The sequence below is a fragment of the Haliaeetus albicilla genome, chromosome 4 (genome assembly GCF_947461875.1).
Source record: "Haliaeetus albicilla chromosome 4, bHalAlb1.1, whole genome shotgun sequence".
In the NCBI taxonomy this organism is placed as follows: Eukaryota; Metazoa; Chordata; class Aves; order Accipitriformes; family Accipitridae; genus Haliaeetus; species Haliaeetus albicilla.
In genome coordinates, this window is record NC_091486.1 from 1,109,941 (window position 1) to 1,125,083 (window position 15,143).

A 15,143-nucleotide genomic window follows, 5' to 3' on the forward strand; every position below is an offset into this window, starting at 1 on the left:
GAGCAAAACGCCCCGGCCAGAGCGAACCGGAGCTGCTCCCTGCCCTTCCCCAGCCACCGGCTCCCCGGGCCGGGGCGGGAGGCCGCCGGGTTGTGATGTGTGACAAATCCAGGCGATGGCAGAAACATGTAAATCTCTGGTATTATCGGCCCTCATCTGAATGTCTGTACAAGGTACACAAGTTGAAGGATTAAGTGCTGGAAGAGGTCTCGGAGCCGGGAAGGTGCTGCGGGCTGGTGTGACGCTCTGATTAAGACACTGACAGAGTGCACAAAACCCCATTTGTTGGCGTGACATGTCAGATGGATGAAGAATCAGTCTTTGTCTGCGCCAGTTCAGTTTTCTTTCAAAAAGCCTTTTAGATCAGCTGCAGGAAAAACAAGGAGGTAAGTAGCCCATTGATTTAATACAAGCAACATGCAAAGTACATAATAGTGAAAATCAAAATCCTTTCATCGCATCAGTAAGGGCAGCGAACAATGTGAATTAATGCAAGCTGCATTTCCCTCAACTTCTACCTCCAAAAGTAGTTTGCATTATATGGCTAATTCTCCTTCCACCCATGACTAAATTGTGTACTAAGCTTTACTTTTGTTTGATATCAAAAAGTAAATGATAGAAAATTGGATCCAACAATATGTTCTGATTATTCCCGCACTATAGAATGTTCTCCCAATGTTACAAACCATGTTTATCCCACTAGGGAGAAAGGGGGAGGGATCCCTTAGGATTTATTGGCATGTGCGGTGCCATTAAGTTAAATAGCCATGTTAATATTTAACACTATCAGTGATATTTTTATTTCTCTTTTTCATGATTATTAAGATTTTCATTTGTGAAATCTTAACTAAATATAGTTTTGGTATTGGAGAAACAAAAGTTATTTGGGGAATGACTACTTTAGCAGAGAAAGCTACTCCATCCTTCAGGCCCTCCTCCCTCCACTTCACTATTTATCTCCCTGGAGTGTAATTTCTCTGAGGTCTCAGAACTTTCCCTCTTTGGCCACTCTGCATATTCAGGTCTATAAGCTGCCACACAGGAATCATTACCGACTCCTTTCATGCTTTGGTCAACTCTTACTTGTGCAGTAGAAACGCTACCATGCAATCCCACGTCATCATTAAGGAGGTTTTTTTACGTATTCAGCTTTAATTACTTTTCAGCATGGACAAGGACGCTGGAGTCCTGGCTGCCTTCTCCTGGCTCATATCAAGCCCATCTCGGCCCTGCCCGGTCCCAGAGGGATGCCAGAACAACTATTTTCCCCTGCTTTTCCTGCCTGGCAAAGCTTCGGGCCCTCTCCTGTCGGCTGGCCCCCAGGGCGGGGAGACCCACAGCCCACCCGAAGCCATCCCCCGGTGCCACGTTCAAGTGCTGGTGATCCTTTGGAGGAAAGGCTTGGTGAAACCCATTCTGAACCGATTTACGATCTCATCCAGAAGGACAAAAATCCACAAAATCCACAGCATAACTCCGAGGCCGTTTTACACGGAACAGCATTGCCGATGGTCCTGACGGCTCTCCCAGCCCCTCGGCGGTGTACGCCACAGGCGGCTGCCGCGGAGGAGGCTCTGCTCTCGAAGCAGCACCTCCAGGCGCAGCATGCTCTCCCTGGCTCCGGAGGACGGAGCCCTGCCCCAGTCTGCGTGCCGCTGCTCGGCTCTGCCGGGAGGTCGGCAAGAACATCGGCACGGCGGCACGGGGAGGCGGGTGGAACCGACGCTCTTGTAGCTTCCCACCAGTTTGTGTATGGCTGTCGTGAGGGATGTGCCCCTCGTATCGGTAAGCAAATTCCTTTGGATCCGGGGAGAATCCAGTGAAAATAATGCTTGAGGGGAGAAAATTATCAGGAAGGTCACATAATGGCTGAGTGGATGCTGGTATAAGGCATGGTGCGCTCGCCTTGGAAGCCCACTGAAATACCCACCGTGGGTTTCCGTATGTCAAACTGGAGTCAGCCTGGCAGAGACTTACACGTGGCTGGGAAAGCTGCACATGCAAGAGAGTGGACCCGAGGATGAGAAGAGAAGCAACCATTTGGTCCTGCTAATGCCTGAATACACTTAAACACAAGCGGCAGCATCTTCTAAAATATATCCTATCAAATACGTCTATTCATATCCTTCAAAAATAACACCTAACGCTGTGTGCCCAGGGCCCTGCCTCGGGTCCCTGTCTTGCCTGGCACTGCACGCCACGCACAAGTGGGCCTTAAAAATTGGTGTACAGGTGTTGTGCTTAGTTGGGTGCTGATGTGCTCCATTCGTCACCCACATACAGGTACTGCGTATTTTACTTTGCTTGCTTTACTTTTTTTGAAAGTCTTCTGGCTAAAAGTCTGACGTGCACAAAGAGAAGAAAAGAGCCTGCTCTCTATCAGTAGCTTTGCAAAGCAATGCTGGGAACCCTTCACCGCTCCTTTTGAAGGCTGGAGCCTGGATCTCACTTCAGCCCCAGCTGGAGAGGGGTCTGCGGCACTCCTGAATTGCTGATATGGAAGAGGAGATGGTATTTTGACAAACCTGAAAGAGCCGATGGTAATTGTCACTGAATTCAGAATAGCAGTTGGGCAATGAAAGAACACAGGAGACAGCGCGCAAAATACTTCTGATGTTTAAAAACACTAGACCGAGTTAAAAAGACCAGGTTTCATATTCTGTTGCAATGTAGTAACCTCGGATATTAAACTCAGTAAATATTTTACTATGTATTAATTTTACATTGCTTGCCTGTTTCTACGCACTGGAGAAGAAAAACAGAGAATAATGCTGAGGGACAGTCTATTTCTGGCTGTGTTCACCTACCTATAAAAGACAACAGAAAAACGTAGTGAGAAAACATTGTTGGTGAATACTTGTGCAAGATGCTTCGACTTCTCAGTTAAGGGACCTCCTCTGCATTCCTTTAAAATCAATGTTTTCCTTAACATTTGGACTTTTGAATTTTCTTGTGCGTGGAAAACCTCAGCACCGAAAGAGCCGAGTTGGACTAGCTCTTCTCCTGAAACCTCTCCCCAAATCCCGTTTTTAAAGAGCCCCGTAACCATGCGCCTTTCTGTAGGGGGCCAGACAGAAGCCGAACCTGGCCGTGCAGCATCTCCTCGCTCCGAGGGGTGGGGGGGAAGACGTTGTGGGGATGGGGCCCCCCACCCCAAAGCCCTGCGGGGGGAGCTCGCCACCCGGACCCCACCGCGCCCCGGCAGCTCAGGGGGGAGCCGGGGGGGTCCGTGCTGCCGGGGGGGGGGTGTGTCCGTGCTGTTGGGGGGGTCCGTGCTGCCGGCGGGGGGGTGTCCGTGCTGCCGGCGAGGGGGTGCCCGCCGCCCGCCCCGCTCTGCCGAAAGAGGGCAATGTTGCCGTGCAGAAGCGGCGAGCGGCCGCGCCGGCTCGCCCCCCGCAGCCCCCCGCGGAGCCGAGCGGGCGGCGGCCGCCCCGCCGCCCCCGTCCCCCCCCCGCTCCGTCCCGCAGCGGGTCCCGCCGGGCGCGGTGCCCCGGGAGCGCCGCCGCCTCCGCCCTCGGTTTCGCCGCCGAGCCCCCCCCCCCCGCCCGGGGCCCGACTGTGGCAGCGGCCCCCCCGGGCCGGGAGCGGCCCCTTCCCCGCGGCCGGAGGGACGGGGAGCACGGGGCTCGGGGCGGGGGGGAGAACCGGGAGCCCGCGGAATGGGGACTGCCGCCCCCCCAGCCGTAACGGCGGCGTTCGTGGTTCCCCGGGAAAAACACAGATTTTTGGAAGCGGGTGGGCCGGGTTGTCGCTTCTCCGAAGGGGAACCGAAAGGCTCCTCGGCCACCGCAGGGGGAGCGGGGCGGCGGGGGCCAGGGGGCACCCCGGGGGGGGGGGCGGGGGGCACCCGGCGCCTCTCTCGGTTCCCACGTCGCTGTATTTGACCGGGCGTGAAAGGTTTAAGGCGAACGTAGCAGCCCAGGGACATCAATAAAAGCCACGGGGGAAGCTGTGTCTGCTGTAGGTGGTTCCGGGAAAGCCTTATTTAACATCGGCTTAGCTTACCGTGAGCTCTGCTTTTCATTTCTCGAGTCAAAGCTCTTACACCAGCCATCTCATTTCTGCTGCCTCTCCAACATCTGTCAGTAGCTGTACCTGAGAAAGTCTGTTATTAAAAGAATAATAACTGTATTGCAGGTTTCTGAATCCGAGATTGTATTTTCTTTCTCAAATATTCATTAAAAATATAGATTGCATTTTATTGAAAGTGGCCTTTAATGAATAGTATTCTTGTTTGCGTACAAGAAGTAGCTTCCAGTGCAATTCACTGACAGTAATTGTGGTCTGAATTGAGACTGCACAATAACTGAGTGCAGCTAATGGCTATCCTGTGGATTGAGTGCTCCACTTTTGTCATTATCAGGCTACTTTTTAAAATGCAGAAATTAGTTAGGCCAGCAAAGAGTTAATTACGTTCCTGTGACAGGAAACCCTCAAAGCACGTTAATTGTGAAGAATTCTTTGTCTTTAATGCAAAGCAGAAATTCGAAAGACCTTGGCAGATGATATCATAGAAGTGGTTACTCAGAGCATCGTTTAAGAGAAAGAAAAAAAAGAAGCAATGAGTAGATGAGGAAACCCTCCTAGTAAGTAAACTCCTATCACTACGGCGAGCTAGAATAATTTTGGAGGCATATACTCATTTCTCTGTTGCCGAAGGAAAAAATAGGCACCTAGATACAGGCTTTTTGACTCTGCTCATTTTCCAGCCTCACTTTTTCCTGGCATTTTTCACAGTTTCTAGCTCTCACGCCTTGGCAAAGGCACGTAGGAAAAAAAAAAACCAACAAAAAAAACCAAACCAAAAAAAACCCCAACAAACTTCCAAACTTCCAGAATAAGATGCTGCGGCTGCACTTGCGGTGAGACGCAGAGCGGTGCAGAAGGTTGAACGTGCCGGCTGCCGATCTCCAGCCTGAATAAGTGCCCACCCTTGGGCTGAGCTCTCGGCGAGGGTGCCACGCACCCACCTTTGCGCCTTTTGAGCAGGTGGCAGCCCCCGGCGCCCGCCGGTGGCTCCGGCCCCGGAGGATGCTGACGGTGCGGGAGCAGCATCGCCTCAGTGCTGGCAGCCACCAGCAGCCTGGCAGGGACTCGGCTGCCTTTCAGCCCTCTGGTGTCTGACGCCAGGTGTCTCGAGGGGCATAGGGCACATGGAAGGGCCACATCGCCTTGCTGGGGAAGGGAATCCAGGAGAAAAACCCCAAAGAAGCTGTCTGAATTGGCTTCACACCAAGAGCAAATCAAGCCATCGTGTCCTGCGTGTTGGCATTGCCACAAGACCTGCGAGTAATTGTTGATTACTGGGCTGAGGAGGAGCAAAAATTATCAGCACAATCAGAGACGGTGTAATTAACTGCAGTATGGAAAAAATAAATTAAATAACACCTCTCTAATCATCAAACGCCACGCTGAGTTGGATGGGTTAATACGGCAGGTCATGTAGGTCCCTGCATGGGGAGTGCCGGCTGCTGCCGTGGCGCGGCTGGTGGCGGGGTGTCCGGCAGCCCATCGCTCAGCGCCGGCACGGGGTCCGGCAGCGCTGGGACGTCAGGGCAGAGGGTGGTGACACCCTCCGCTGCCGTCATGGGGAGAGGGGGCTGCTGGCTTGGGCGGCCGGTCAGCCTGGGTTTCGGGGCGCTGGGAGGAGAGCTGGGCGAGTCGCTTGCCTGCTGCAATCGCTCTTCTGTAGCTGTTTGCCAGCTAGGCTGGGCCGTTGGCTGAGAACAAAAAGGCTGTATCACAGGCTCTCCTTCTTTTTTAAATATGCTGCTAATGCATTTATTGGTGGAACTGGGCCATGGAAGACCATGGTTGCGGGACCCTTCAAAACCTGGTAGTTAAATTGCAGGGGCCCTTGTTACACAAACTTCAGGTGGTGATGGCGAGGATCTAGTCGTGGACGAGACGCTTTCATTAATGAAGCGGCGAGCTGCAGCAGCACCCAGAAATTCAGTCCTGCCTATTTCAAAATTAAACAAGCTCAAATACACAAAAAGCCCCAACCAGTCCTACAAAATAATTCAGCCCTAAAGGCAGCTTGAAAAAAAATGGAGGAATAGACAACAAAAACATATCAGGTAGCTTCCATTAAAAAAAAGAGAACTGGATGTCCAGAGGTGGAGTTGCTGTGCATTTGTGGGACGTGGTGAGAAGCCATCGAGGCTGATGGGAACGCGGGGCCCAGGGGAGGCAGAGGAGGGAGGAGCGGGATCGGCACGCGGAGCCCGAGCCCCCGCGACCCCCGTCCCACCGGAGCGCCGCGCCGAGGCAGAGCATCGGGCAGGGCGGACCCCGGCGGTGTCCGGGCTGCAGGGCACAGGGACAGGGCAGTTCTCTCCAACAAATACCATTGCCTCAGCGGCGGCAGGAATACAGAGGACTTTCCCCCTTTTACTCACCGCTTCCTTGGCTTCAACCCTATAGTGTGGATGTCAATAGAGCCCTGACCCTTGCAGGTTAAGAAAGTACCAGGGATTGGGGGTGAATCCTTAACTGGCTGAAAACCGAGTCAGCTGTGATCAATCTAGTGTGTTCTTCATTGTCAATAGCATTTAAGGGAAGATAAGGGGGCTGAAAAGTTGGATAAGAGTGTAAGACAATATTAGATTGTTACTTTCAATTGTGGGTTAGTGGAACTTTTATTTTCATTAAAACAGCTAGTAGCCAGTTTCCACTCAACGTTATTTTTTCTCAGTTGTTGCACAGTTTCTCCCAGCTTATTTGCTAATCTAGCATAACAGTTTAACTAAGTCAGAATCAGCTAAATAATGTATCTTGCCAAATAGCCTAGGTTTTTCCCATTGCAAATTATGGCCATTGCAAATTACAAATAAACCTCCTCCCATTCAAAGCAGGGAAGTTGACAATAATCACACTTATAAATACAAACTCTGTAGAAAGGGACAGATTGGGAACTGCTATACTTGGGGTTTATAGGGAAGAAAATAGGTTTAAGTGAAAATTTTTTTACATAAATGTTTTCTATTTGGATTTAACAAATCGATTTTAATGCAAAGTATTAGTATTGGAAGCCAATATCGTTGAGTTAATGGTATGTACATTTCTAACAGGATAAGCTTCCCTAAAAGAAAGATATGCTCCTTCAGAGTCAGGCAAGCCTCTGGATGCTGCCAGGAGCTGGCCAAGATGTGACTCTGCCACTCCCATCTCCCTGCCCTAACCCATCTTTGCAGGCAGCAGCGGCACCAGGGTGTTATTAGCTTACGCCGACAACCGGTTTTGTCTCTGGGCTTTCATCAGGATGGGAAGCACAGGAAATTTCGACTGTCACTCCTGTTCTCTATCAGAAGATAAAACACTGTTCCAGAGGAGGATACCAATCATCTTAACGTGTCAGCTTTTGGGCTTCTTTGAAGGTAAATTTATGCACTACCAATTGATCTCTGATGTTATTGAACTTGACAGTGAGTCAAAGAGATGTTGTGAAAGTTCAGTGTGGATGGTTCCTGTATGTTAAAATACACCGACATACATAAACACACGAGAATTTGATAAGACCTGTGGCTATCATTTACTCAAGGCCAATTCCTCAGCTACTGAGACAAAGCTGGAAGTGGCATTGCAGGAGCTAGACTGGGAGCTCTAGCTTTGCTAACATCCAGCCTTTTTCAACAAAGCAATGATTTGCATAATTAATTTTAAATGTTTAAGCCCCATTCAGGTAGAAACCCAAAATTCAGCTCAGCTTCATAGAAGGCATCCTAGAGCCTTTTGCAGCATCACTCATCACGCGAATGTTGCTGGTGTTGTCTGATGCCCCTGGACAGTTTTCAAGCAGAACTGCGCTAAGCTGTGGTTCCCGCTGGAAACCATGCAGAATCTGTCGTTAGGAGTTTGTGATGGCTAACAAGCTGTGGAAAATTACTGCAATTTTCAGAGTGAATTAGAAGCACAACACGAGCATTTGGTGCAGATCTAAAGCAGCTCGTCCTTCATCTCTGGGCAGAGACTCCTCGGACTGGGTGTGCAGCGGCCACCCAAAGCAGCTGTCCAAAACTTCGGGTGAAGCTGCTGGAGGCAGGAGATGAGTGGGCAGAAACTGTTCGATTTCCATGGTGTATAAGCTGACAATAAGAAGAAACAGTTGGCCCAAGACTAACCAGTCATGGGTGACCCGCCAGCACAAGAAAAATGGGCACCATCCTCTGTGTGAGGTGCTTCCCTGTGTGGGATCTGTGGTGTTTAGGAGTCCAAATAATTCAGGAAGAAACTCTCCAAAGGTTATGGAAATGTACACTTTACACCAGCTAAAACCTTAGCTCTCCCCACTTACAGAGCTGAAGGGGGATAAATGGTTTGAAGATGTTATCTGAGTTCATCTCTAACCATCTCTCTTCACTAGAGGAGCCTCCAGTGGTCCGTTTTATCTACATCAGATGCTGCTCTGTCTGGTGAATGAAAGGGAGGGAGGTCTCATCACAAATTACACTAGTAATTCTTTTCCAGAACTAATTAACTTAAAAGGTACTGTACTGATTGCAGAAAAGGTGTTAACAGAAGCTTAAGAAGTTGAAAAACAAAATTAAACTGCATTTGAGAAAGGCTCTCTCTTTAATCTCAAGTTTGTGGTGTATGAAATACTCTAAATGGAGCGTATTGAAACAAATGATGAATTTCATTTTTTTATGTTTGAAAAGCCACTGTATCTGGGAGAGGAACGAGAAGTGATATCAACAGTTTTCATTTCCACTTGCCACTTTGTTCTTTAATGAGAACATCAGACATAAGTTGCACACCTCCAGGGCCACACTTGGTGTAAATTGGCCCTCCCCACCATCCCGGGGGTCTGAGTTGTTGGAGCCCTCAGCGAGGCTGCCACAGCCCCGTGGGGCCGGAGCCCAGGTCTCGCCATGGGTGACCCTCTCCATTTCCAAAGGGAGAGGCAAAGGGACGGAGACAAAGTCCGTCCCCAAGAGCCGTGCCGATCCCCCCTCACTCGGATGCGGCGCAGCACTGCACTCGGGGGTGCCAACCGCTATGTGCCATTTTTTATACTTGGTTCATATATTGTGCCATTTTTTATACTTTGTTCGTATATTGGAAGCACTAAATTGACAGATATTTTTATCCTCTAGAAGATCAATGTCTTTAAACCATCCTCTTCTGTAACGACACACTGGACCAGAGTCAGCTTGCAGCTCTAGGTCACCAGAAATGATTTGAAAATTGTTAGTTTGTTAATTCCACTACAAACGATAGCGTTCAGCTGGCAAAGAGCCTCTCCAAAGTCAGAGGTGAGGTTGCTCTGTGTGCATGCGCTGGGGAAGGGGTTTTCATGCAGCTGGATGCTGCAGCCCCCGAACCCCGCGCCTCTGCTGGGCAGGGGCAAGCGCCGCGGTGCGGGGGGGCTGCAGGCGGGCAGGGGTCCCGGGGGTGACACGGGGCTGTGATGCTGGGTGGCCCCGCAGGCAGGAGCTCTGCCCTCCCTCTGCCAGCCCGCCGAGACCAGCTTCGCCCACCTCTAGCCAGGGGAATGTGGGTGTTTAATGTTTGCCATGGATCTCCCTTCCCAGCTAACAGCTTGGTATTTTGAAAAAAAAGGTGCCAGTCTTTGAATATTATTTTCACATAAATTCCTTACAAATCATAAAATGAAACTTTTAAACCTGATTCCTTTAAATATGGTAGCACCCTATATTTCAAGCCGTCTTGGATGTTGCCAGTAATATTTCTCTCTTTCATCCTATTTTCCTGCACTGTCCCCGTTCTCCTTTTCCATCCATCCTGCTTTACCCTCTGACTGCAGTAATGTCTCTAAAGCTTTGCATTTACACCCACATAGGTCCAACGTCGCTCTGATTTACACCCAGGGTGGGAAGAAAACCAGGCCCTTTGAGCCAAGCGCCGGCACTTTCTGCCGGGAAGCGCCGGCAGCCCTGGGTGTGCTCCGGGCAGTTGGTGGTTTGGGATGGACAGGAGAAGCCGGGCAGGGTCTCCCCGGCTTGGGGGTCGTGCAGGGGGGCTGACCCCAGCTTTCTCCCCTGCGTCAGCCACAGCTTCTCATGAGCTTTCCCGACGGAGGAGGAAGATGCATTATATTTTAATATCTAGAGACTAAAATTAGTTTATATTTTAGCAAGTTAGCACTTCTTAGCAGTTGATTTACTCTCGAAGCTGCAAAATCCGTGAGCTCGCAATTAATCACGCGCTGCCCACTTTCTTTCAGAACCGTGCGGTTGAGCTGTCTGGATCATAATAGGGGCAAACTGCAATTTGTGCAGCCAGAAATTACAGCCTGTGTTCAGCTCTGTCATAACGTAGTTCCTCATCTGCTCATTGTTCTTAATGCGAAAAAAGAGTGTATTTTCTCATTTATTTATGGAAATAAATTTATTATGGATTTATTTAGGGAAACCGCGAACGGGTTGTCTGCTCAGAAGCAAAGGGCTTGCCAAGCCATCTGTGGGACAAAGGGGTTTAGGACATGAACGCGGTGGGAGGAGCGGAGCGGCGGACCATCCCTTGCCCCTGGCCCCAGACGGTGCTGCTACCGTTTGTCCCTGCGCACATCTGGGCAAGGCCTGTGTGAAGTTCTTGTATGAAGCCGGGACAAGTTCCTAATGAGACATTAATAGGTGGCAAAGAAGGCTGTGCATAAACACGAGTTTGTTCAAACATCGTGGACCATATACTTATGAGGGACTGTTTACTAATAAATCAAAAGTAAATTATTGTTTTCTGCTGACATTAAGTAACCTCTGCCAAAAAATTAACCTGTAAACTGTTTGACATCATGGAGTAATATATCAAAATGCTGCCAGCATACTGATCCCTCACTATGCTGCTGCAACAAATCAATTAGGCTACCAATTCTGTTCATTAGAATTCATTTAAATCTCAATTAAAAAGTTAATTAAAAGTAAGAGTGAGAAGGAAATCATGTCTAACATTCTTATTAAACTCAAATCACCAAATTAATTTTAAATCCAAATCAACAATTTAGAAGTGGAGATATAAGGAAAAAGGAAAAAACCCAGTACAGTCTGGTCTCCTGTGGGAAGAGGGAAGGAGGTTGCGCTTTAGTACCCCCAAAGAGCACGATTTTCTGGACCATAACGCTGATCAGAGCCTTGTGCCTTGCAGTTCCATCCTATTTTATTTTAAAATACAGTATGTCTGATTTCTCAGAGAAATTTGTCTTTGTCAAACTGAGCCTTCAGCAACCCTGTGAGTTCAAACAAATCCTGCTCCCACTCTTTTCTTGTTAACTCGCTCCAAACTTCATAGGTTGTTTTTTCCTTCCCTCCTGTGTTACAGAAGACTTTTTTCTGAAAAAAAGGAAGCGGGCCACCTTCTTTGGGACTAAATTCCCACCGCGCTGCTCACAACCCCTCTGTCCCAGGGGGGCAGTGGGGGCTCTGCCCGGGGAAGGAGGGGGCTTTCCCCCAGCCCTGCACACCAGGCATCTCCCCCTCTCCTCTGGCGTTGGGGGCAGAGGGACACGGGTCCAAAACGCATCTCGCTCTAACCGAGGTGTGATGATGACCTGCGACTTCTAAGAGATTGTTTTTAATTAGGACACAGAGCTTTCCTTCCCGGCTGGAAGCAACGTAGTGATTTCTTTTGTTTTCTTAAGGTCCAAAAATAGAGCCCCTTTGGTTGTGAGCATCCTCCTGACAAGCTACAAAAGCCTCAGACTAATTTCATATGCAGTTCTTGGCACCGAGGTCTGGGTGGAGGTGGGCAGGGTCCACCCAGCCTTTCAGTCTCATTAATCATTTGGCTTTCCCTGGCTGCTTGCAGCATCTTCTGGAGGAACCCTTCTCTTTATTCATTCAGACAACCCTTTGGATTAAACAGAGCCAGCTAAATGTCAAACCAAATCTGAGTCTTGATGCAGATAATCATTTCAATAATATTTCTCCATTTGTGCCCAAACACCAAGGGAATAAAGCTTTTCTGCTGTCAGGTAGTGTAAGACTGCAGTTGGTGTAAATGCTTGACATTGAGCCAGATGGCTTAGCCGTGCCGCAAACATATGTTCAACAAGCAGGCTTGCACACATTGGAATTTTATTATTTTGAACTGGTGAGGCATGCATATTTATTTACTTGACCCCCCTTTGGTGTCACTTTGGTATTAAAACAATCAGTTATAGAGCGTCTCCGAGCAGCGGGGCAGCCCAGGTTTATCAACTCCTTGTCAGGCTCCCATCAGCGCCCAGCGCTGGCCGGACTCGCGCCTCTGGAGGGGGGGAAGGTTCCCGGACCACTCCATGGCATGGAGGAGTTCCCCTTCCCCAGACAAGCGTTTACTCTGCAATTATACCAATAATTTTCCCACTTTTTAAAAGCTGGGATCTCTCGACAGGTGATATATTATGCTCTGTCAAGTGCATCCCAAACATCTTGCTGAGATCACCAAATTAGAAAAAATATCAGTGCAAAGGGGAAAAAAATGAACAAGATAAAAAATTAAAATCTTTGGATGGGAGCAGCGGCAGTCAAACACAGAGCTGAGCAAAAGCAGGTCAGGCTGATATTAAATAGCTGGACATAAATCTAAGTAATTTCACAAAACAGCACCAGAATGACCTGGGACCCGCTCCAGAACTCATTAAAAGCTGTAGGAAGCTCTCTCCTGCCTTACATGTGCTCTGGATTGGGCTTGTGTTATATTTTTGGGTCCCAATCCTGGAGCTACGCAGAGCAGTACAGTGCTTTACGACCAAGGCTGCTCTAATGCAATGGCAGGTGCATTTATTCCTTTTGTAGAGAAGTACTAGTATGCAAATAGTGTAGCCTCAAATAGTTGTAAAACCCATATACGAACTCAAAATATTTTAAGATCTTGCCTTCGTGTCGTTAGCTGTATTGCAGCCTGGGTGGGCTCATTTAGCTCTTGCCTCTGCTCGTTCCCGTCCCCATCGGGATGCCTCCCCTCGCCCCTGTGAGCGGGTGATGGGTTTGCTGACCTGCGTGCAGCGGTTAACGTCATTAATGACCCTCATTGTGGTCCTCACGGTGGGTTGGGAGGGCTCAGGGATGCTTGGCAAAGGCTGAGCAAACCCTCGCTGAAGGTAGTGAGTACCTTCCCGCTGATCCGAGGGGCTCTGGAGCCCACCTTGCCGGAGATGAGGCCCATAAGTAGTGGTGCTTGGTTTGCCTCTGACAGGCTGGATTTAAAAATGCAGCGTGTCATTGATATTTGAGACCATTTTTGTACCATAAATGCTAAGCCACTGTTAAAATAATTCTAGTCCACGTGAGAATGCAAACAATCCACCTATCGCAATGAGCGGCAGGCACGGTCAGCAAAGCCCCAGCCGGGGCTGCAGATGGACGCCCTCGCACAGCAGTGATCCCAAAACGCATGAGCAGATAATTAGTCCTTGGGAATACGTCACGATTCCCACGGAAAGCTGCAAAACTTGCCAACAGAGTCGTCAGGCGGGTGTCCGGGGCAGGGTTTGCCTGCCGTATGGGCGATGGGCTGCACCGGCATCCTCGCCTCCGTGCCCGAGCGGAGCGGGCAGCGTGGGCTGCCCTCACCCTGCCTGCCCTGCCAGCGCTGCCGCATTCCCACCGGGACCCTCCCCACCCAGGGGAGATTTTCCATCCACGCTGCTGACGCGTCCGGCGCGGTGATGGCTCCTGCCCGGGTGCCATCTTCAGCTCTAGAGAGGTAGACATAAAATAATTTAAACCAGTAGCCTGTCCTTGCCGTTGGGCGCTCAGTGAAAAATCGGAGAAAAAAAACTTGCCGTGACTGCAATCGGGGCAGGTCAAGTGCGAGAGCAGATGTGATAACGGGTGCAGCCCGTGCTCTTTCAGGAGTGCCATCGCCGCCGCCGTGCTCCGGCTTTCCGCAGCCGTGCTCATTGTTGTCTGGGGCTGGGTTTGTGTTATTTCAGCTTCAGGGGGCAAGGACCGCCAATTATTTTTGTCCGTAAAGTGCCATGCACATCTGGGATGCTCTTTAAATAGTGCTAATAATAATGTTGTAGCTCCTGACAAAGCTTTTGCCCGTTCCACAGTCCTCGAGCGTGCTGCAGCAAATTGCTAAGCAACACCGATTTCCCCACTTGTTTGCAATTGTGTGGTGCATTACCGGGGCTCCCGGCGGCCTCTCGCCCCAAGGGGCAGCCCGCTGCTCGCCGCTGCGCTGCGCCCGAGGCTGGGATTGTGCCGAACACGCTCGGCCGAAGCACGCACGGACCCCGGTGCCCTGGGATCCAGTGGCTGCTGCTCCAGGCGCTGCAAAACACCGGGCGGTCAGGTAATAGTGACCGGGGGCCCGAACACCCAAACTGAGGGCTGGGTGCCAGCCTCGTGGTGTTCACTCAAGAGCAACGATGTTTTTAAAGCAGTGGTCTTTGTGTTTCTGCTCCATGCCTTCAGGGTTCGTGCTTTCCTCTTTTTCACTGTACAACTAGTTCATTTATTTATTTACTTTCAGGAAGGATGGAGAAGGATGCCGTGGCTCTTGCGGTAAAACCACAAAGTCTGGCCATGCCCCCGCACCCACCGTGGCACGCACCGGCTTCGCCGCGCCTCGGGCACCGCGGTGATGTATTGCCTGCGCCCGCAGGAACGAATGGTGTGATCCTGAATTGCGCTGGCTGGATTATGGATTTGTTGCATATGAAATAGGATTACCCTTAATATGAGATAAAATTCTTTTCTTCCCAATTTCTAAATCTTTGGAGGGACTAAAGGGCACATACAAATGGGCACGGTGACTAAATGAGATATGCCACGCCGCGATAGCGGAGACAGATGTGTCATGTTTAGATGCGGTTGTGTTTCCAGAAGTACTCATTTCGAGCTAATCAGCACTGCTAAACAGTCATTTTGATTTATATCTGTTGATAAATCATTCTTCCTTAGCAATATCCGGCTGGGATCGAGTCGGGAGGAGTCGGTGCCTCCTCGAAGCGCAGGGCAAGCCGGGAGGACGCTCTGGCAGCCAGCTCCGGGGGACTTCGGCAGGCGCCCCGGCAAATCGCCAGGGCTACGTTCAACAGCAACAACAAGAAGCTTCACCGGCGTTTTGGCGTTGCTGCTATTACCGGAGTTTTGGGTTGGTTTGTTTACCTTGCAGTCGGTGCTCTCTGGGTGCGAAGCCGTAAGGTTCGGGGCAGCCCGAAACTCCCGGCGGCTGAGCCGGTGCGCAGGCAC

General features: G+C 50.1%; 1 protein-coding gene across 1 annotated transcript in view; it reads right to left on the reverse strand.

The window, feature by feature from the left end:
- Positions 1-2,639: 2,639 nt before the first annotated feature.
- GPD2 (glycerol-3-phosphate dehydrogenase 2) overlaps positions 2,640-15,143 on the reverse strand; it is a 143,201-nt gene continuing 130,697 nt past the window's right edge. Inside the window, exons 17-18 of the mRNA XM_069780613.1 lie at positions 4,006-4,105; positions 2,640-2,807 (exon numbers count right to left, since the gene is read on the reverse strand). Coding sequence (XP_069636714.1) covers positions 2,800-2,807; positions 4,006-4,105 — 108 coding nt within the window. The 3' untranslated portion in view covers positions 2,640-2,799. The remainder of the gene's footprint in view (positions 2,808-4,005; positions 4,106-15,143) is intronic.